This window comes from Anopheles marshallii, chromosome 2 (assembly GCF_943734725.1).
Source record: "Anopheles marshallii chromosome 2, idAnoMarsDA_429_01, whole genome shotgun sequence".
In the NCBI taxonomy this organism is placed as follows: Eukaryota; Metazoa; Arthropoda; class Insecta; order Diptera; family Culicidae; genus Anopheles; species Anopheles marshallii.
The window spans coordinates 35,422,452-35,446,641 of NC_071326.1; the positions used below are offsets into that span (position 1 = coordinate 35,422,452).

The window sequence follows — 24,190 nt, forward strand, 5'->3', positions numbered from 1 at the left end:
GAGAAAGGTAAAGAAAATTCGGATAGAGCCGATTTTTACATCGCTGCACAGTCCCTCAAACCGACGACCGGTTTTTATGTTGTCTTGCCTTGATCACAAAATCATCAAACAAATATTTTTATGTCCCTCGTGACAACTTCTGAGTTTGACGATAGACCTGGGGAGGGGGAATTTCCTTTGCCGAATTAGGTGACCATTGCGTGTATTCCGTTGGAGGGATTCGCCTAGCCCTCGCGTCCAATTTCCCGTCCCCCCAAGTGCAAGCAGATAAGTTTGCGTGCCGATGATCAAACCAGCACGGTCGATTCATCCTTATCCGAGTTCCGGTTGGAGGAAATTCAATCAAATCGAATGTTATTCCCCAAGTACGCGGCGCTCCGCTTCCCCATTTCCACGAGGAAAAGCCAAAAGCCAAAACGGTCGAACGAACACGGGTAGCAAGAAGTCGTCCCCCGCGACCGGCAACTTCTATAGTTCTCCTTTTGAGTTGCGAAGCTTTGCGAAGAATTTTCCATTTTTCTTCAAACGCTTTCCTCCCATCGCACCCCCCCGCTTCCCCCTCATTCCTGATCGACTCGCGTTCATTCATCAAGTGCCTTTCCGAGGGGAGGGCCAGTTCGATTCTGTTTCCGTTCCGTATGGAAATTCGGCCCTTTTCCAACTAGCGCACAACCGGCACACGGACACAACCACACCCGGTGTGATACGGTGATTTGCATTGGACGATAAATTGAATTCCATTTTAATGAGAATCACTCGCAACCACCGGGGAGAACACGAGCCCCGAGCTGGTGGAGTTGCCATTCTGCTCGGTGAGAAGGTCACTTTTGAATTGGCTAATTTATGCGCTGCGTGTTGATGATGTTTTATGTGTTCGTTGGGTGTACTGTGCGGTCCTTTGACACGTTTCTCACCGGTGGATCTTGGTGCGCTTTTGGGCTGGTGAGGTGGCGGTGGGCAACAGCCACTTCTCGTTCGCCCGAACATGTTGGCAAATTACGTTTAAAATGTAAAAATCACTTCCACTGCGTGCGAGGGCAGCGTGGCAGCGTGGCGGGTGGTTCACGGTTGACCGTTTTTCTCCGATCGGCAACGTTCTGCATTTCGAGAAGTTGTACACTTTAAGCGCACAACTTTCCGTTCCGTTTCCACTTTCCGCACTTGTCCTTAGATGTTGCTGCCCGTTTGTTCGTGCCACGGATGACTTTTACGGAGGCAGGGTGGAACATTTTTCTTTTACTTTTTTATAGGAAAAAAAAAACTGAGACACCTGTCTCGGGGTACTCGCCGACTACAGCTTCGCCATGTTAAGGGGCCATTTTCAACTATCGTACCATTTTCATTGCATTTGGTTCCAGCATTTGCTTCCGCTGGAATTTTCACACCTTACAAAAGGAAAGAGTGAGAGAAAAAAAAACAACAGCCGGAGACGTTTTCCTTTACAGGACAGGAACTTTTGCTCGTTTTGTTGCCGTCACGGAGTGCCATTTTTCAACACCGTTTCACTACTGTGAACAGTAGAACGGTACAATGTGGAAAGTGGGAATAGTTTTCTTTATATAAAAAATCTTTAAAATATATCGTCATTAATTCTTTTTATAAAAGATCGCAATGATGTTACTAATGCAATAATAATAATTCGTTTTAATTCATTTAAATAGGATACACTTTATAATGGTGATAAAATTAATTGTTATTCATTGTTGATTCGGCGAAAAGGGAATTAAGAATAAAATGAACTTGTTTTAGCCCATTATTTGACAATTCGTTATACAAAACTAATCGTGATACAATTAAACGTAATTTGTTTTATTTAATATTAACACGTCGAACGTTTGCCTGTTAAGCGACATCCAATACTAACGTTGTTCTGATTCCTGTGGATCTTTTTGGATGGAACAAATGATGCATGAGTTAAGTATCAAATCTAATTTCACCGATTTTTATATGAGTTACCTGTCACTTATTGGCGAATAGCGAAACGCTTCATCCTTTGTCGCTGTTATTTCGGACATCGACAATATTTGTTAAAATTTCTGTTAATAAAAAAATAACAGAATCAAATCTGTTAACTTGTAAAAAGCTCTAAAAAAATTGAAATTCTTTCGAAGTCTTATTCGAACTACAAGATATCCACACAAGAGCGAAAAAGATTTTGAATGTGAAACACTCGGCTCCTCCTCTGCATGCCGTGAATATGGTAAACTCTTGTTTCCATAAGCTAGCGCGTCTAGCATTAGCTTAATTCCGGCCTTACAACTACAAATGCAGACTGAAATCATCGTTCCGCCAGGAAGTCAAAACAATCGATCTTGCGATGAAAAGGTATCTGCACTATATCGACATTATTATGATAAAGCGTCAGTCGAGGCCGATCGAAGATGCTTTCCCAACGAGGTCTTAGAAACCATCATCTAAACTTTCAAGGACAATTGTCATATTGATGATCTACCCCAATAATTTTGAGTGAATTTTTGCTGGTCAACTGATTGGTGAATGCTAGAAAACCCTCAACACCTTTGCTTCGTGTGACTTTTGCTAATGTTCGGTCCAGCTAGTGTAAAGCAGGTTGGTAGACAAACGATGTCGTTTGTTCTAGCGGGCTTATTCAACACTGTCTGACCAAGCCATGTAAGACATAACTATGCGTGTCGTCTTTTACACCTTCAGTGAACTAAGATTTGATACAAAAAAAAAGCTAAATGAAATAAAATCCGTTTTGAAATCCATTTGATTGCTTGTTAAAGCCGTAAAAGAGTACACCAGCGAACCAAACATTTAGTGTGGCATTTTTAATTTTTGTTCCCTTACTTCCCCACAATTTCCTGGCATCATTCCACGAGAAGGCGCGAAAAGTCTCGAGTCTCGAAACGGCGGAAGTATCACCCCGGTGCGAGATGATGGCGAAAAAGGGCGAACCATTTTTCCTTCATCCCGAAACAACCTCAACGCAGACGCGCAAAACGCGGCGATGGGAAAATCTTTGTCTGGAAGGGAACAAAATTCTCGTCCACGCTTATGGCGATGGTGTAGCAGCGACAAGTGAGCAACGGAGAAAACACGCGGAGGTAAAGTGGATTTTGCAAGAAAGTACGATTTCAAGGGAACACACTTGTACACGAGTTCGTTTTCCCTTTTCTTCCTTTACTTTTTCTTTTCGTTAGGAACCACCATAGATTTTCCATCCATCCGATGTATTCTAGCTTTTCCAACGGGGGATGCCATTTGTTTTACACAAACGGTTAAAGCTCGCTTGGAACACGAAAATAAATCAATCCCACGCCAGCGCGGCCTTCGCTCGAAAGGGTTTTGCAGCGACCTCCTTCCCATTCCACCAATTCTTCCCTTCTGTTGGCCAAATGTTGGTCGTATCGCGGTAGTTTTCCGCCGTTTTTACCATTCATCCAGCCACCCAGCGGTAGCCGGGTTCCGTTATCAGCTGTCGCTTGTTAGCAAACCGGGACAGGCAAGATAGTACGCAGACCGGGTGTTTTACCGTTTCTTTGTGGCAAAAACAATAACGACCTCCTGTGTCTTCCGGCACGGGGAACACGGCGCGTCGGAACGCTTTGCCCGATTTCGCAACGCAATACCGATTCCACGATTCCCAGCGTACGGTGTACGGTGCTCGAGAGTTTGGTACAATGTAAAACTTTTGCTTGGCAACAACGGAAATGGAAATGACAAAACACTCACTTCCTTTCGGGAGAATCCATCTTTGTTTGTGAGCGAGCTTCGGGAAGATTCTCGTTGGGCTATTGTTTCTGTATTTGAAACACTGCCAATCGAAGTGTGCCATGAAAGTTTGTGGAAACGAATCAACGCTCCGCACGTTGTGTGTTCACAGTGAACCAGGCAGACACCATCGCGAGCGGTGAAAGAGTTCGCTAGATGACATATTTGCAAATGAAAATGATCTTCATGTCGGCATTAATGAGATACCAATTGAAAGGTATTGTCTAGATGTGTACACATTTCGACATGCATTGAATAATTGCAGTACTGACTTCGATTACCCATTGTGTATGCATTGTGTATTAGCACATCAGTCCTGACTTTCCACTGGATAAAATATGTTTACTTAGTGACATAGAAATGTTTTGCCAGAGGTGTTATTCCTCCATTTTTGGGTAAAAAATCCGTTAAAAAACGCTAACAACGCGGCATTTTCTCCAAAAGTACCAGGCGTCTCCACGGCTAGCCAACTCGTTTACGTTTTAATAAGAATAATATTTACTATTTAAAAATCTTTGGTGCCTACCTCGTAGAGGGTTTTAATGTACGGTTACATAATTTTGTAACTTTTAAAATTAATTATATGACAATTACATCATATGACTTCTATCTTACAAAAACACGCACGTCGCAGTTACCAGGCATGTGATAAACATAACCCTACAAACAAGTTGTAGTTAATTTAATAAGGTGCTAGAATTGTTTTAGCTTTTCTTTTCTCACTTACATAGAAAAAACATTCGTTTATGTGAAATAAGTAAAAATTTCATAAATGAGGCAGAACCAATTAGAAATCATGTACCATATTTAAGCATATTATGCACATTGCCAAACAGAAATACACATTAAGGTTTGTCTTAATGCAACATTAAATAAAATTACCATGTAACAAAAATCATTGGATGAAACCATCCTTCTTATGTTGCTCTTCTACAATGAATTAGGATATCTTGCAATAATGGACCTACGAATGTTCATTTTTCACATTCAAAGTTGTCTTCCATGAGTGTTTTAAGTTAGCTACCGTTAGCTTAATTTCAAAGCCTGAGCCTGAAGTTATAATTGTGCTTAATTTATATTGAGTAATACACAACACGATGGTAACATTAGCCTTATACCTATTTTGTTTTTAACTCTTGCTCGTCGGAAGTCCAGATTGCGGTATGTTCACGTAGTAAAAATTCCTTTCTTCGTCAGATAGCACCTCACCATTGCCGTTCTCTATTAAGATAGCATCAATTAGCGGCATCTTTTTCAACCTACTCAAGCTAATTCAAAATATTATCCATTCAGCACACTCGCGAACAGCGTGTCAGTGTGAAGTAATGCGGCTATTAAATATAAATGTACATAAGGTGGAAATTAAGCAATCATGCAAGAACGCCTCCGTGAACCGAACACCAACCGTTCCGCACATGGGAGTGTACTGTTTTGTCTGCCGCGGACACAACAATGCTGACCGACCGCTGCATCATAATTTATCCACCACTGACGTTTATGGATAAAGTTTTTCTACCGCTTCCGCCCTAACCTTCACGTACCGGCTGGCTGGTTGTACCGTGCGTGTGTGTGTGTGTTTGGTTTTTCGTTTTGTTTTCTTCTCGTCATTCTTCCCGCTCATTTTTATTTTTCATCCCTTTCATAAGGTACTTTGTGTGTGTGTGAGTATTTTGTTTTGTTTTTTTGTTCGTGCTCCGATGGACTATCTCCTCTTGTCACTGGTGTGGTGGTGCTTCATCTTGTCACTGATATAGGTATTTGTGTGTATGTGTGTGTGTGTGTGTGTTTACCTCATTTTTGGTCGGTTGCCTTTACTTATCCTTGCGGATGATGTCTTCATAGTGTCCTGTCCGGGTGTTTCCCATTACAGTGCGATCGCTTCCCGACCCATGGGAGCATTTTATATTCGGGTTTTTTGTTTGTTATTTCCACTCTCCAGCTCGGGATCTCTGTTCCTGTTTTGATGGAATTTTTCGAGGGAAACACAACAGCAGAGATGGAACAACCTTTGCCGTAAAGAAAAGTGTCCGGTGTCCCGTGCTGTAAAGAGTGAAAGGAAACGGGTGTGGACAAATTTTGCTGAGTCCGGTTTTCATGCACCCTCTATCATCGGTGTGCAGACATCGCCATTGGGTGTCCTTTTTCGTTCATTCAATCACTCCTTTCCTAAGGGGTTGACGTTCCCTTTTCTTTTTCGTTTGTTTGCTTTGTTTGGATGAGAGGGCTTTAGGAAGTTGTTAAAATAACCTTGACTGTTGAAGAAACGCGTGCGCTTGCGATTGACAGGCGGCCAAGGGTGACAAACGATAAGCAGTTTTCGGAGCTCCGTACATTATGCATTGAAAATGATTAAGACAGTGTGACAAAGTTACACCACTCACGACGGCACCGGGACAGGAACCGGGATGCCATGAAAGAAGCGACAGCAACGAAATCGTCCAACGATATTCCTGTGTTTGCAGTGGTGCTGATGGTGCCGCATAGCCAAACATTAACCATGCTTCCAGGCAGTGTGTTTGTGTATGCGAATCGGGTTAGTTAATCGTGCTCTACCCGACACGAAATAAAAGGACGTTAAGTGTGTGTGTATGTGTCCGTGGAGCAAGGAGTGCTGCAGTGTCCACCAGGAAGAGGGAGGCGTACGATCGTGAGGAAATTCCCAGCACTATAACACAATTACAGCAGCATAATGCTGCGTTCCCTGTGGTTAGGCACGACGGATGTCTTCCTTGCTGTAACGATACAGCGTGTTTATGTAAGCGGGACGCAGATATATGTATATGGAGTGCCAAAGCAAACCGGAAGATCATTGGTTCTGGGGTAGCAGCAAGGACCAAGAAAGGAAACCTCTTTCAAATAGGCTCCCTCACCGATTCGGGAAGGGATGCGCACAAATGCACTTGCACGAAGAGGCCGGGCTGGATGGAGGAAGGGAGGACAGGGTGGATGCTTGTTGTGTGTCCGACGAAGCGTAACGATGTGCTTGGATGGCGCTCGAGCATGTTATGTGCACTCGCTTGTCTTCGTCTGTCCATCCATTGCTTTTATTGCGGTAACACACTCACCCCTGCAAGCAGGCCAGCCCCGCCGCAAACCGTGCACACATTTAATGGTTGAAGCGTTCGCCTTTGCTGATAGCCGAGTTCTTCCCGGAACTTAAACTCTCCGGGATCTTGTGCGGGATCTGGCAAAGGGTGATGTAAGTGTGCGAAGCCTGCAGGAGCAAGGAAAGCATTTGTGAAGGTGTTTGGAATAATATTAGTCTACTAGGTAAACTCTGGCTCACGCTACACACGCCCCTGCAGCGCCACCTTTACGATGGTCCGTTTTATTGTGCCATCCGTCCCCAAGGGGGCATTGTTATGGTACGGGCTGTACTGAATGCAGCTATATCTACATGCACGAGCGTGTAAGCCGGCGGTACATCGAAGCAACGGCGTACGGTGTACGCTAGAGCAAGTGTCTGCCGGGTGTGTGTGTCCTTCCAAGGTTGCTCTCCATGGTCTTAGCCTCTTAGTTTTGCTGGTTCTGGTGCCGGTGAATGTCCTTCGTGCAAGGTCCTTGCACAAGGACACACCAACACACACACACACACTTCCCCTACTCCTCCCGACTCCATTGGTTCCTCAATAAACCGAGCCCTATTGTCATCAGCGGCACCATCATCGTTGTCGTCTGCAGCGCGGTAGATAAAGTTCTTCTTTATCCTTGAATAAGGATAATGGTCCCACCAGCGCTTTCGCCATTGTGATGATGCCCATCTTATTCCACCATTGCTATGTAGGTAGAGAGAGAGAGAGAGAGAAAGAGAGTATCAATGTGTTGTTTTTTTTTTTTTGGGTACATGGTCCGCTTCTTCCGTATGAACGTTACTTCCTGTTTTATCCCTCGCCACGCATACCAACGTGATCGTATTATCGTGTTGCTTCAGTCGCGTAATGTTGCGAGTGCGTTTGTGGGGCGCGGAAGTTGAGGGGACGGGACCGAATCACAAAACGGGAACCACTCCAAAGCTTTACAACGAGCAGCTTTACCGCGACATAACGCTGGTGGCAGCATGTACACTATCCACCACCGAGCGAGTCCCTCTCACCCAGGTGACACTCAAACGGGCCAAAGGATCAACTATGCAATTAACATGGTGAATGCCGTAGACGTAGGTCACATAACTTACAGCACTTTGTCACGCGTATTGCATACTTCGCGGGCGTTACTAACAAGATGCGCCAAAAAGTATGCAATTCGCGTTCAAAAATATCGTCATTGATGCATTTCCTTCAAATTAAGTCTCTTTGTATGGCGTTTAATACTAGCTTGTTTGTCGCGCTTAATGAGGCTGTCCCCTGAACTGTACTTTAAACAGCTGGTTGCCGTGATGATACCCTATGTCCTATTTGGACACCGCACTACACTACCAGGAGTGTGTGTACATCGTCAACAGAAATCCGGACAGCATACGAGGATGATAGGGGAGATAAAACAGCAATGTCATTCGTGTTTGCCTTCTCCAAAATAAACGCACTACTGACCTCGTTGCTAGAAACATGGTTCGCTGTTCGCTCTAAAACCCCCAAAACGCAAAATCTGCTGCGGACACACACACACATACTGTCTGCTTTGGTGACAAATTTTCGATTGTAATTAGTGAAATCGTGTGTATAAATGTCATGGTTTATTGGAGAGTGTTTGGTACGTGTGTGTGTGTGGGGTGGGTTCTGCCGTGTCCGGTTGGCCGGATGCTGATCCTGTGCGAGGTAGAGGGTAACCCACAAAGCTGGCTTCTCGCTTTGTGCCTACCCATTCGCATCCGAATGAAGAAACTAACCCCATCTCGTCGGTTTGTTCGGTTGCTTGTAACAATAGCCAAGGGCTGATACCGACCAATCTCTCAACCGAGCATGGCTTTCTGCGATCAACGGGTACTACTTGTGGGCAGCAGCTTCCAGCAGCAGCAACAAAAGCACATCCTCTACCATCCGATTAACCGAATAGGGTACCGAAAAGACCTCGGTTTCGATTTCTAGCTGCAAGGACCACAACAAATCCCGGCTTCAGATCGAATTATCTTGCCGGGCCAATCTCGACCAACGTCGAAACGTAACCTTGTCTGGACATCCGGGCTGTTCGTTTCGTTGCCATCTTTTTGCCCCTTTGTAAGGAAGTGAAGCAAAAGGGATACGAAAGCCCTTGCCTATCCTTGGCCAAATCTTGGAGGTTATGCTTTTATACTCCCACAAACCTCCTTATCCCCATCCCCTCACTGGTTCGGGTAGCGTTAGCGTTGACCCATATCATTACGAAAGGCCAAACTGGCCGGAAAAGCTTCGGACACGAAAACCAGTGGCCTTTGCTGTGGCTTTTGGGACATGCTGGAATAGTTCCGGGAGCTTTGTGCCTTTGGGGCCTCGCTCTAACCCGCCGTGTTTGTGGAATGCTAACGCTGCGAACGATATCTACCCACATCGGCCGGAAGCAGCGCAGGTCGGACCGAAGGGATTACTCGAAAGTGCAAACGAGGGCGGGTTCCGGAACCGGGCGGTTTGGTGTATCAATCTCCATATCGATTCCCTCTTCGACTGATGGCAAGTTGAGGGAGAAAAATAGGGGGGGAATTTGGGGGGAAGAAGGTTTTTGTTGATTCCTTTTGTGAATAACTAGCAGCCTCGCTCGCTGCTTTTCGTTTCGCAGGAGTGAACAAAAACAACCAAAACTCTGTACCAACAAACGAAGAGTGAACAAAAAAAAGAATGAGTAAGAAATACATTTGCCATCACCCGAAATGGAAATGAAAATGGACGTGGAAATTGGCACGTACCGACACGCTCCAGCATCCTTCGGGTTTGGAACTGGTTTTCTTCTCCCGGTTCGGTTACTCCCTTGACGGCCGGATGGGAATTTGGGTAAGCGCTCGTTTGTGCTTGTGTACCGTCGGGTGCCTTTTTTTTTTTGGCAGTGTTTTGGATACACCGCACCGCCGAGCGCACAAGGTACGTCGATTACTTACGATCCTTGCTCCAAAAATCCCACCGGTAACATGTGGACCGGTACTGAGCGAGGAACTGCTGTCCACGGAGGAACAGCAGAGCAAATAAATCCAATCCGTACATTGTATCCATTCCGGCACGAATGGCCGTTTAGCAATTAGAGCTCCGTTTGGCCTGATCGTCTGACCACCATGGCTCGATATGGTTTCAGGTTCAAAGAATCCGGTGCGGCCTGCTTCGCACAACAGAATCATGGATGTGTGGTTTTCGATATTCTTGGAAGTGAAATTTATTCGTTGTGTTTACAGTTAACTGTTTTTAAATATCATATTACATCCTTTTCCATGAAAAAAATATCTTTACTTTAAGCCGAGTGACTGGACGTAAGATCAACTTTGGTTAATCTTAACATTATATCCACATGGACATATGTTACCTTCGAGTGGCTAGGTTTTCATTCATGATTTAACACAAATGTTTCAACTCGAATTGATGTGTTTTCGGTTGGTTAAATTCTCTTTCATCTTAAGCCTTAGCAATTGCTAAAGTTTTGCTGAAGGGATTACTCACTGTACCACCAATATAAAACAGCTTTGCTATTTAAATCTCAAAATTGAATGGTTTTTGCAAATATCGGACTGCACATTTGAATTAAAAAAAAAAAAGGAAACCGAACAACATTGTTTTGAAAAACCATAAAATTAACCACTACTCCAATATTCATTAGCATGGAAGGCTTCGTTACACAAAATCACTATCCTCGTTTAAAAACCTACACATTGTCAATTCCCGCCGTTGCAGTGGCACTCAAACCCGCTGCGAGGTGGTGGAAAGCTGTGCCGTGGAAAAATATCCGTTACACACCGTTATGCCACGTTCGTCCACACTTCTACCGCACTGAAGCTGGGATAAGCATCTACACCCTCGAACATTGGCATCAAATGGCCATTAGATGGGCGCCGGTTTTGTGTGCAGTACGGCGCGGATTCAACGTTAGAAGTGCCCTCCAGTGTACAATATTCGCCCGGTTTGCATTTCCGACTGGCCGGTGTGCCAGTCCGGTGGCCGATACCAGAGATCAGTGTTAACCATCCGTACCGGAATAGATGCAATAGAATTAATCCCCCCGCAGGAATTGAGCGAAATGAAAAAAAAAGTGTTCCGTTTTCTGCTGCTCCCCGGGTTAGACGCAACGGACCGTCCGTGCATGTTATGTTTCCCATTTGCAGTGGGGTTTATTGTTACACGCGTTGTTGAGTATTGGATGCATCGTCATTATTGACATTTCAGCGTACTTGACCTGTTTGTTGGTGGTAAATCTGCACGGTACGGCCCTTTTAATCAACAAATCCAGTGTGAAATGCTGCTGCAAAGCCTTGTAAATGTACCTCAAAATTACAATTTATTTTGAAATATTTTTTCATGTATTTAATCGTGTTGCAGCTTAGCAGCAACTTGCTGATTGGCGGACATCATGGAATCAATTAATCGTTACAGACAAGGTTATATTAATATATTTTCCTTAAGCTCCGTTAATTTTGTTTTGTCATTGCACGTAGAATGTGTTGATAAAATAGTTGAAAAATATATAAATAAACCTTTTAAACACCCATGCTTAGAATGTTTAGAATGTTTTTACCAAAACAAAAAGGGAGGGCATTTTTGCAGCTTTTGCAAAACTACTCCCTAAAATCTTTGTAATATACGCGTTCAACATGTGTCCTTTAAATACAACTAGACACCAAATGTCCTTTCCGTACACTGTGTGCAAGCCAGATGGAGTTGTTCTGGATTTTATCAACAAATGTCTGTACTGAAATGGATTTCCTGGTAACAGGCAGCACAAATTGCGTAATGATATTCGAAAGAAAAGGACTAAATCACGCATAAAACCCGACACATTCTATAGAGTCTAATAAAAGGTACGATTTCTCTGCAAAAAAAAAGGGGGAAACCCGAGAAAGAGTGACTGACAAAAGGACCCTCAAGCTCGAGCCCCACTAAAGCGAACATCGACCTCTGGTGGAAGCTCCCCACCGTCCACATTCCCGTATTGAAGGGTGTGTTAAGGCTCGGGAAGACAAAAAAAAATTCACCCTCGGGGAGGTTTGGCCTTGTTCCGGATGTAAAATATAAAGAAAATATCTGGGGGAAAAATTATACCAAAATGAATCTGTAACGGGAGCGAATTGGAGGGGTTGGTGAACAAGAAGAAAAAAAAATTAAAAGATGTCCCAAAAGCCCTGACTAATCCCTACACGCAGCCCACAATCCTTTCCATCGTTCCTTGTACTTGGACAATGAAGACAGTGGGGATGAAAAATGCTGATTGGATTAGTTTTCAATTTTTCCTTCGCCTTCGCCGAAGTTTACCAGAAAAAAGGGGAGCGATGTTTCAAAAAGGGGGGGGAGGGGCGCCCGGGAAAGGATTGCCAAGTGCAAGTCCGATGCAGCAATGCCTGTCCGTGTGCTTGTTTATGTGTGTGTGTGTGTTTTTTTGTTGCGATTTCCCTCTCAGGAAGCAGAAGCTCGGAGGATTTTTTTGTTGTCCAAAGAGACTCTTTTTTTTGTAATGTTTTTTTTCTTCTTCTTTCCTTCACTCTGGCACTCTCTGTCCAACACTCTTATCCCTATCGTATTATTTGCATAACCTTAACAAAAACAGGCGACATCCTGAAGCGGAACCACAATCCGGTGGCTTTCAGCTTTTGCTCGCCAGCAGCTGGTAGTGGCAAAATTCTGGCACAGCCACTACTCGGTCTGCAGCAAAATGTTGGGTACCGAGTCGAAACCAATGAATTTTTAAGCAAACGAGCAACGGTCGCGGTTAGTCGGGTTCGGACAGAGCAAAAATTATACACAAAAAACCCCCAAAACTTCACCGGGAAAGCCTCCACTGCAGCAGAGTCGTGAAGAAAGCAACCAAAAACGCATACCTGCCGGATCTTTTGTATTCCGATGCGCACCTCAAAGCCGTTTGCGCGGCGGTCCACCGATCTGGTCGTCCAAAATGCCAGAATTGTGTCCCAATGAACGAGCTTTAAGCGTAGTAAATGCACGATGCTTTCCACCTGGTCGGTGCAAAACCCCATTATGCGACATACTGGCCACACGTACACGGGAACGGTATATCGGTCCAAGGTTGACCCAAAACCCCGGACTTCAATTACCGGCGACCCGTACCCCGGTGGTCGGTAGGCTAATCGAATTGATGTCCCAAAGTCAAATGGAACAGGTTCGGGGTGGTCCCCATCCTGGGAGGAGGGTGACGGGATTCTAAGCACACCGTTATACGTTTCGTGCTTGAATCTTGAATCCAATCGAGTGCTTTTTGTACCAACAGGATTCTTCGGCAGAATCCAGTCCAGTTTTCTACCGTCTGCCCAATGTCCACCATTTCGATGGCAATGCTTTCTCGTCCGGAGAGTTTCACTGCGCCACCGCTATCGTCCGGACTCACCGTAATGCCTTCGCTCATTGATATTCAAACCATCGTATCCATCACGCTCCGAACGGGTAAATTCTTGACATAAAACCCAATTGTTGAAGCAAACCGAACAGGAACTAAAAACAGAAAACTTCTACCCCACGCATCTTCTACAAAGGCACCCTTTCGTCGGACAGCTCGGGTCTGAACTCGGGTACGGTAGTTTCAATCAGTCAGTTGCTTTACCGACACTAATAGGGCTGTTCGTACGCTGTAAAAAAACGAACGAACGAAATTTGCCTTTGTTCTAGGCAATGCTTCACCGGAGCAATGATGAAACTCGGACATCAAAATCTCGTTAGCTTTTTGCTGGCCGGACCCCGGGCCGGACCCCTTCTAGAACTGCAGTAACCATGGTGCGATGATATCGGGTGGATTCTTATAACGTTTGAATGCACAGAAAGAGAAAGGATTCAAAAATTCGACTAAATTAAAATTAAACAGACGCAACGCATATTCCTTTCGTTGGGCTCACCTTCGCAAGTCCCAACGGCCTTCACTGCCAATGCGGTGAAACTGCTACATATGCTACACTACCCCCCAAATACAACATGCCAGCTGCTGCAGGGTAAAAGTACATTGATTGAAATTATGTTTTGCACCAAAAAAAAAAACAACGAGTACAAAGTATGAGTTGCGTACGGGGCGAGGAAAACAAACCCTATCGGAAACAGGATATTGCTACCGGAGAGTAAAAATCCTTCGGCTGTCGTAGTAGGCGTGAGTTAATGTATAGCGATCGCTTTTTTCCTCGGTGTGTGTGCTGTATGTGAATCGATGTGTAGCTTTCCACAAATTGGTCATTCAATCCTTGTCGGACAGAGCCGAGTGGTCGGTTCGTTTCTCCTCTTCCTGATTGCACCATCTGGCCGAAGGGAGAACAAAAAAAAACAGACTAGAACACACCACGAACAAGGGCACGAAAAATCTGTTCGAACGATAATGGCCATAGCTCACGTAGTTCTCGATACACCTGTGGGGATGGGGGGTGGGTGTTCAAGCGATATGCCTGTCGTCAGTATCGTGTAGTACATGCATTTCGCACTCCGTACCCTAAATCCTCGAGATTCTAGTTTCCAATTGAGGACCTACCCAGTTGGTCCCCTTGCCCGCCCATCGGACTTCCGGAATGCTACCAATTTCCGGTGACATTCCGATCGCCAATAAAAAAAAAAGTGCTAGACGACCGGTTGGAAAAAGGAAGATACGAGCCAAAACGGAAGAACTATACAAAATGGGGAATACCGTTACGAATGCGGGCACTGCCATGCTGCCTCCCCCCCGTGTGTCTGTGTATCGGAAACGATGAATGTCCTTCGGTACATGGGCCAAATCCTGCACAACAGGCCTCTCTATTTCTGTTAGGATGAACGGATGAAAAACCCCATCCCAGAAATTCGCCTTTGTCGTATGGGAGAATGTGTGCCCCCGCCCCTCCGGCAGAACTGGCGCACGGGATCATCATTAGGGGAGTAGGCAGCAGGACGGTTCGTTCGTTGTCCCGGTGACCAACTGACCGACAGCACAGAAACTCGTCCATGGTGGCTCGCTTCAATCTCCTATAAGGACATTTAACTCATCCGGTCATCGCTCGGTACGAGAATGATGAGTGATGGACAAAATGTCACCTTCCGGCCAATAAGTCTCCCTCACCACAGCACCACCGACAAAGCCTCTTGTTCCATAAGCACACGTGTTGGATGTATTTTTTTTTTTGGCCGTTTTCCCTCATCCACACGACCCATCTTCAACGTACGAGAAGCAAATCGGGAAATGACTTTCGATCCAATCAAGGCACTGCTTTAGGCCGTTCTCGTTATTTCAGCGCATATTCTCGTCCGCTCGTCCGTCCACCAATTTCCCCCGGCTGGACGTGCCCTAAATTGTTGGGGCTTTTCTCTGTACCACCTCCCAGTGGAAAACTCCTACGGTCCGCAGAAGAAGATCCTTCTCGTTGGGATGCTGTCGTTTTGGGGTATCTTAAACGGTTTTTCTCACCACTCCACTGTCCGGTTGTCCGGTTCCGGGAGTCGTCCGGGACTCCGCGCCCTGTTCATTCGTTTCGTCCTCACTGTGCATCAAAAACCCCCACCCCCTGTGATGATTGAGGCTTTTCTTTGTTTCATTGCTTTACCCAGTTTTTCCTCACTCACTTTCACGGTTTTTGGATTTTTGCTGACCTTCAAGCATCTTTCCTGGAAGGCAGCGTTCTTCTTTCGCCCGTACCCTTGCGGAACTTTTGCCGTTTTGCTGCTTGCCTGAACAAGCTTTGGTTAGCTTTCGCTTTCGGCTTTAACTTTCCCACCCACTGCACCACGTCCCACGGTTCCGGTTCAACTCAATTGCTTTCAATCATTCATTTGAGGCTACGGATTGTGTTGTCGGAGGCGTTTAAGGATAAGCGGTGCGAAAAGAAAATTTGATCGAGTTTTGGGTGGTGGTGGTGAAGCCGTTACACGCCAGTGGCGTGAAAGTGTTGTCCATTTCGAGCTTATTCAGAGGAGGGTTAGCACAAAAAATAAATATAGTGTTTAGCAGACGAACGAACCGTGGGGCGAGACGTTGAGGAAAATTTCGGCCAATTCTTTTGTTGTATTTGATCAGGCCACGATTTGCTTTACACGCCTTGACTTCAATAAAAAGGATCATCAACCGAACGATGATTGGTTTTTTTTTTGTGTGTCGGTTTGTTGTCGACGTTAACGTTGGCGGCTCTACCGATTAAGACATTCCGGTTGAGGTGTGAAGGGAGTTTTACAACCCGGCAGCAGGACGCGGGGAAGGATTAGGCCATTCACAAGGGATGCGAATTTAGTGGCAAAATGTGAGATCTCTTTTGCTCGGATGAAAATCGGCAACACCACAAGGAAAGCAAACGAACCAACGATACCAAGGATCTGGCGGGGATCGGTTACCCTTTATCGGAGAAGGGAAACGTAACGTGACTGTGTGCGTGTGCATGTGTGGTATCTGTTGTTACCCTTTGGAGTGATTTATTTTCACCCATCCACCCTTCCCGAATCGTCGATAACCTCCCCTCAGTAGCGCATCAAACACGATTCGATGTAGTTCGACACCGTAAAATTATGGCTCTATTATCAACGCATGATAACCGTAAATCGATGGCACTGATATGGGGTTTTTTTTTGGGTTTGGGATGGACAAGAACAAAAAAAAACATAGTACCATGATTTAACCCACCATAAAATATGCTTTGCGAGTGCCAGCCTTCGATCGTGAATAAAAAGCAGCACATATCAATCATATGGTTCATTTCATTTTGCTAGTACACTAATCCAGGGCCTGTTCAGTGCGTTGCTCCATTTCCTGCATTGGTGCTTCTGCCAAAAGATTGATTGGCCTTAAGTAGGAAATGAAAGAGGCGGTGATCTATTTCAAAGGAAACAGCACAGTTCGTTATGATTTATAATAGCCATACATTTTACGGCGAAACAGTAGAATATGTGGGAGCGATTTTCCTTTCCCCTTTTATAACTCTCACCATGACTTTGTAATCGTTTTTTACTGTATTATTTAACTCTCTTTTTTTCCTATCAAGAGGACTTTATCATTGCAAATAGATTATGTAATAAAAAAGAATATCAAATCACATGTTTTCGTTAGCGATACGATCAAGGATATCAAATCACAAAACGTCTGTAATAGTCCCAATCTAAGAGTCGAAATCTACCTGGTAACGTTCTTTCAAAATTGTTTAAGTGTCCTTATCGATGATATTCTCTGCTATAAGAACACGATGAGCACATCATCCAGACAGAGTAGCAGATCCAGGTCACATAATATCCTGCAGTGCAAGCCCTTTGCTGTTCTAATCATGCTCAAATCATTCGTATTGTCTCAACGATTGACGGCCGGACCTCTGCTGCACAATACAACAGGGCGATAATCCGATTCACGACTGATAACGTGACGATGAGTAACAACAGAAATAGACCTATTACGACACATCCAGATCAATATTTTTATGAGTTTCGTTACATCCGTTACAAAAAATGGCCGGACATCAATAGAAATGTAAATTCTTTAATCGTGACAAAAGTGTACAGTTTTAGAAGAAAAAAATATGTCAAAATTTATAAAAAACAATTTCCACTAAGTACATAAATTCCTGTCATAGCTTAACATACGACATGCAAACAGCATGCAGAAAAGGATAAGTACCTGTACTGTTCTTTCTTAAAGCTTGAAAAATAATGAAACATCTGCCAAAAATCTCTAATCAATAAAACAACAATTAAAGAAATTAATGGACCTCGGATCAAACTCTTTCTTAAAAAAAAAATAATGATGATAAATCATTACAATTATAAATATAACAATAATAACTCTCGTCAAATATTATTTGAAATGTTAACCGCATGGTGGTCGAGTTAATATTAATTTTTTCAACCATGCGCTAGCACAGTGGCGAATTGGAAAAGTATTTGAAACAATACAAAACCCACTTCAGATAACAAAATCAACCACCGCACGCTTGACGGTTCCGATTAATCCGATAACCATTTCGTGTAACATTTACAATTCAATTCCGATTCCCCAAATGCCAGAAGGCGGGACGGGAAATTTGCATTTGGTGGTAAAATTTCTCCAATTCGAATGATTCGCTCGCTCGCCCCCAGTGGCACACGGCACCGATCAGCTTACGGAAATCGGAAAGCTGAAGAAGAGAAAGGAAAACAAAAAATGCATGTACAAAATACTGAGAACAGCAATGCGAAAAGATTCAAAGCTTCCGACCAGCGCGAAGCATATTTTTCCACCCCGCGTGGACACAAGCGGCGGTGGGTGGTGCTCTGCGCGAGGAAAATTCTTTCCCCCGTAAGCGAAAAGCCAAGCTGCTAGGAATGCCACGCTAGAATTGTACAGGGGTGTGAACGAATAAAACGAAAAAAAAAACGCCCAACAAACGAACGAAACCGGTTGCTTATCCGATCTATTGATGTTTCAATTATGGAAAAAGACGATTTCGGTCCTTCGCTTGGTTGCTTGCTTTACCCTTGCCATTCCGTCCACCAGAGCGCACATTCCGTGGAGTTTACCTCTACACGACGAGAGACGACTTTTGCACCAGCTTTCGTACGATGGAGGAAAAACCTTTTTTCCTGGAGGGACCGATTACTGGCCGTGCTCGAACAAGAGGCGATTTAGTTGAAGGGTCCCGTGTATCGGGGAAAACTTGACCTACTACGATTCCATTTTTTCTTGTTGCTTAGTGATTCAGTGGGACATTTTTGTGATTCCTCCAAGCAATTGAGCCGGGAACGACAAAATTGGGAGAGTAATTTTGCAGTGCATTGGAACCGGGTTTTTCCCCGAAGCTTACAACATAAAGGGGTAGTGCACTTCAGGTTGAATAGGATCTTATTTTCGGGTATTTCTTTTAGAAATAACTTGAACAAAAATAGAATAAATATATATGTTCTACACCAGTTAGTTAGTTTAGTCATTAGCATTAGTGTTGGCTATTGAACGCCTACTTTAGATAAGTTTTTAGCCTACATTGCACAACATATCTCAGGTGCGCCTTGGTTACTTTGACGTCTACCGGGTGATCGGTGGACATCATATTTTTCCCATAGCCTTCAACTTAGGAGCTAACTATTTTTAATTAAGTGAAGGAATTAAATTAAGAATGTCACGATACCGACTGTCCTTAACCGAAGCCAGGAAAAGCGAGTGAGAACAATGTCTACCGAGTCCACTCGGGATAAGGTGCATCCTATTGGTGGGAGAAGAAAATGTCTCCCCACCGCATGTTACCATATGTGGCCAATAAATTAAATAAAAAAACAATACAGTACACATGTTTCAAGTTAGTGTTACTTTTTGTGTTTACTACTCCCTTAAGAAGAAAATTGTTAAGCGTAGACATCCGAAACCATCTTTCAACATCGTACCATTTGGCAACAAACATCGCTGGCCGGTTCTTGCACAAGCTGAAGGATGACAATCGCACCTGAACCTGGAAGAACACAAAAAGCAACCAAACTGATTGCAGTGCTCTTACTGAAACATCCAAACGTACAAGTGGAAAACAAAAAGGTTCGTCCAGTTTTATCAACCACCTTAAGGATCTCCCCTCCACAACCGGTAAGGTAAAATCGAAAATGGAATGCCGCGTTTCGGACGGAGAAATTCCTGAAGCTCACGAAAGCAGGAAAGAAAATCTCTCCCCTCCGAAAGGAAACCCCGGTGACCGATGCCGATTATAACTCATAATAACCGGAAAAATGTTGCCACGTTACCCGGTAAAGAAAATGGGACGTGGTGGTGGTGGGTGGAAAAACAAAACGGAAAAGGTTTTTCCGCACGTTTCTACAGAGCCGCAACCCGGACAGCAATATTACATTGCTGGCGAATTGTGAACAAATTGGACATCGATTCCGATTTCAGCCCGGCCGGCCCCGGGGCCATGATTCGTGGGTGACCCCGAAGCGATGAAGCATGGTATTTTTATTTTCATTCCAGCTCAAAATCCCCCCCCCCCCCCCCTCTCCTTTTTGGAATGGACCAGCGCGCGGGCGGTCCACTTTTTCTGGATGAACACGTTTTTACGATGTCAAAAGTATCGAAGGTAAATGGGCTCGTTTGTGTGTGACCGTGCCGGTGTGTGTGTGTGCATGGGAGAGGGCGGTTAGAAGTGAAAAGGACTCACACATCGATACCGATAACAACCTTCATCTCACCTCACAACCAAAACCAAATTTGAAGCCAATCCGATTTGCCGTAAGTAGCATTGGGGGCGGCGGCGGGTGGATGTCGGTTTGAATCGTCGTAAAAGCGCACATAAAGGAGGAAAAAAAAAGCCGAAAGCTTTTGTTCGATTGCATTGACACAGCCGCTGTTACGGATGCGTGTTCACAGTTTCCATCACTGGAGCGAGAAAGAATAAAGCCACCAATTTCGTATCCCCTATCGGTGTCCGATCTGCAAGAGGTTAATCGGTGAATGTGAAAAATCGGTTCCTTCAGCTTCTCTCTGGTGTTCTTTCACACACACACACATGCACGCGCGCGTCCGAACGTGAGTTCACGGGTGGAAAACTTTTTCCCAGCCAGGGAAAGGCTCCTTTTTTATGCCACAGTTTGTAATCGCCTCAAATGGTTTGGGATACGATGTGTGAGGGATACAACAACAAAACTCCCAAAACTTCTTTACCTCACGTTTTTGACGTGCTGCACCTCCCGCTCCCACTTTCCATACAACATTCCACAGCCACAGCCTGCCGGAAGTGGGTTGAAATGGGTGAAAATACCGGACGGCAGCAGGTCATTCACGAAAGCCGTTAAGGAAAATAAAGCCTTTCCGAACGATTGACTTTTATGAAACATTTATAAATTGCTGCCATCGCAGCCCGCACACTCCATATCTCCGGCACTGCCGCACGGTGTGTGTGCGTGTAGAAGCTTTTCGGAGCAGAAGTGGAAAAGACAAACTGCTGCGAGTGATAAAAAAAACTTCCCCCGGAACATCGAACGGTGGTAGGTACAGGTGTTGGCAGCAGCGTAAAGGCGGAAGGCATGCGCGACGCTTCGAAATGGCCGATCCGTTTTCGGTGAACGTTTTCCTCCCTCACGCGAATGCTTCCCGTTCGCGTTCTGCGTGGCTGAAAAACAGAATGTGTTAATGAGCTTTCCACGGATTCGGTGCCGTGTCTCGGTTGGCGCTTTTCCTCACCCGCTAAATGACTCATCTCGAGAAATTGATCATTACCCGCATAACAAACGGGTCAAGGCATTCTGGGGAGGGCGAGAGAGGGAGAGGGGGGGGGGGGGGGGATTAATGTTTGGATTTAAGCCATTACTTACCACACCCGGAGTCTCGGTGAAGTTTCGGTGATGCGGAGAATAAACTAGGAGCAAAACACAGTTGGTGGTCTTCTGTAGATAACATCACCATTCCGATGCTGGAAATAATCGATTTCTTCTTGCACCCGACTGGAGCATTGGCATTACGGTCGGACAGACACAACAGCAGACCATCAGCGGCATCTATTTTTGCACATCCAGACATAACAAAGCTCACACAGCTTCAAACGATTCCATCAATGCATGATTCTCAACGTAGCTTTCTATATATTGGCTTCAACGCGACGGAAATAAGACACATTCGCTCAATATGCAAGTAATTCATTTTTCAACCATTGTTTGTTTTTATTTCTTCCTTCCTAAATTTGCTTCCTTTCCTAGTTCGCTTCCTATGGTACGTGTGTGGGAAGAAGGAAAAGGGATTTTGAAGCCCTTCTATTCCTTTCAATCTCTCTCTCTCTCTCTCTCTCTCTCTCTCTTTCTTTCTCTCTCTCTCTCTCTTCATCATTGATTGTTGGGTTTTCCTTTTTGCTTTCATTCCTGCAGAACACAGTGGAAACTCGCACCAATGTTCACTGTGTGTGTGAGAAGAGCTTCTGTGTATACATATTGGATGATTTCCGTGCCGGTCTACAATCAAATCACGGCGCTTCTGTGAGTAGGGATTGTGTTCCATCACGCTTTCGGCTTCATTTCGTTTCTAACATTCGCCTTAACCGCACGAACAAAACTCAATAATTAATGCGCGTCGCCATTCTTACTGCCCGTGGTGATCACCACCAACAACGCGGACTGCCGCGATCGAACGGAAATGAAGGTTAAAATGCTGGGTTTGTGTCACCTGCCACCCAATTCAGTTTTCCCTATCCAATTGGGAGGGACAGAGGGACAGCGTTTTCGGCAGCTTGGCGGGAAAGTATGACTTAGGATTGGGGAAAGTCTACGCTTGGTGTGGGATGGTGTGAGAGAGAGTACACTAACTAACAACGCTAACCATAGTCCATTTTTTGCTGATTCCGTCCGAGGACCATTCCTCCCTAGTGTGGCTTGTGTTAAATAAAACTAGATTCTTGTGGTACTGCGCGATTTACGAACGCTTACGATTAGTATAGCTATACAGTTGTGTTTCTTATTTTGTTTTGTTTATACATTCAGCCACCAACACATATTGATTGATTGATTCTATCACTCGCTTCGTTATCACCACCATTACTCCTTCGCTTCTGTTCTCGCCCCCGGTCTTCCCTGTTTAGTTTTAGTTTGCCATTTTTTGCTTTGCAACAAAACACTACAATCATGTCATGGGTATTTGAAGATGGTATGTATTGCTTGCTTGAGTGACACGATGGAAATCCACAAATGACATCTTGTAAACGATTCCTAGTTTCAGTAGTATCATGTTTTGCTTTTGTTTTGTTTTTTTTTAGTTAAATATGTTCCTATTAACCTTGTGAGCGATGCCACACATGCACATCTAGTACATTACCTTCTCAGATATTCATGTCTCCTAAAAATGTTTCGTGACAGATGTCCGTGCAGTTCCGCACAGTGCGCTTCCCGTTTCGCCCATTGCGGGCGTAGAAAATACTATTTACAATGCGTGTTTTTTTTTCGGTTTTACAAATGTTTGTTCTTCCAAAACACTAACGCGTGCAGGCGTGCAGGAATGTGATGGCCGGGCGTCCATCAGATTCAGATTCGTTTCCCCGCGTGCGGTTCCGTCACCTCTCTTACTGAGACCATCACTATAAATGCACACATTTAGGGACAGTATGAGCAGCTAACAACGACATATACAGAGAGTGTACGTGTAACTGACAAATTGTTACATTGTTTTTACAATACACTGCAGTGCGTTTTTCAAAGGGCAGGGAATGGTTCAGTGTTTGTAGCAGGAGTGTAAAACAAAACGCCGAAAAAGTAACAAACACTGCAAAAAGATACTAAAAAGTGTGCTACACCACGCGTGGTTTAAGGTGAAGAGTAAATAAAGTAAAAGCTGAATAATCTAACTAGAGGCTTATAAATAATACACACAGTTCTGATCCGCAGAAACCATACACGCACGCTTTTGCGATCGCTTTCTTATCATTCCGACTGTATAACACACATGAAACACTAAACAACAATTAAATAAGAAAGTTCTATATAATACACAAAATAAAATAATAAAAATTGCTATCCTTATCAAACTCAAAGTTATCTTAATCGTACATCGTTTGGACAAATCGAGCACGCAGTGCCGGTGCGACCGTAACAAAACAAGCGTAGAAACGGACATAACGTAAGGTTAACATAAAATGTCATAAAACGCAACAACAACAACAACAACAACAACAGTAGTACAACGCAACAACAACACAACGATAAGACTGATTGCTTTGCCAAAAACAAACAATAATCCATACCGATCGCGATCCACATACCGGTCGATGGAGCATCGTCGCCGTCGTCGTACTCGCCTCCTACTGCTGTGTCTCTATCACCTCGTATAAATCGCCAAAGCCCATGTTGCTGTCATCAACTATCTATCTCAACCGATACTCGCGCGTTCAACCTTTTGCTTGCAGTCCAATCGCTTCAGAAGCGAGTGCCGGAACGGGCGCGTAGTCAGGCGATATGCAAGCGATCCCTCCATACAGCGATCGTTCACAGGATCAGAGATTTCGTTTGCTAGGGATGGGTACGGTGTTGTTGAGATCGACAGCAGAAGCGGCAGAGCCACCCGGGTGCAGATGCTGATGCAGGTGGTGATGCAGATGGTGATGGTGGTGATGGTGCAGCAGTGGCACACTTGCACTCGCGCTCGACGAAGCGGATGAGGTAATCGTACCGACCGTGCCCGCACTCACCGTACCACCCACATTACTGCCCACAGCAACGGCCAGCAAACCCGAGGACGCACTGCTCCCGATACTGCCCTGGTGATGGTGCAGATGTAAATGATTTCCGGGGGAATCACCTTTGCCTACACCCGCACCATCACCGATCTCACCGCTCAGATTGTACGCTACCATCTCAGCGGCCGTGGTACTCCCGCTGCTATGATCGCTTCCGCTACTATCCACACTGCCACCACCGCCGATCGCTTTGCCCGCCGGCGATAGCTGCTTTGTGCTGACCGGCACCGTTGACAGTGAGGTCGTTATCAGCGA

At 44.8% G+C, this 24,190-nt stretch overlaps 1 protein-coding gene across 1 annotated transcript; it reads right to left on the reverse strand.

Annotated features, from left to right (window-relative positions):
* Positions 1 to 23,692: 23,692 nt before the first annotated feature.
* LOC128717899 (SKI family transcriptional corepressor 2-like) lies at positions 23,693 to 24,160 on the reverse strand (the record flags this gene model as incomplete). The annotated part of the gene is made up of 1 exon (XM_053811576.1): positions 23,693 to 24,160. A coding segment is annotated over one exon (468 nt), but the record flags the coding sequence as incomplete, so codon positions are not given.
* Positions 24,161 to 24,190: the final 30 nt, after the last annotated feature.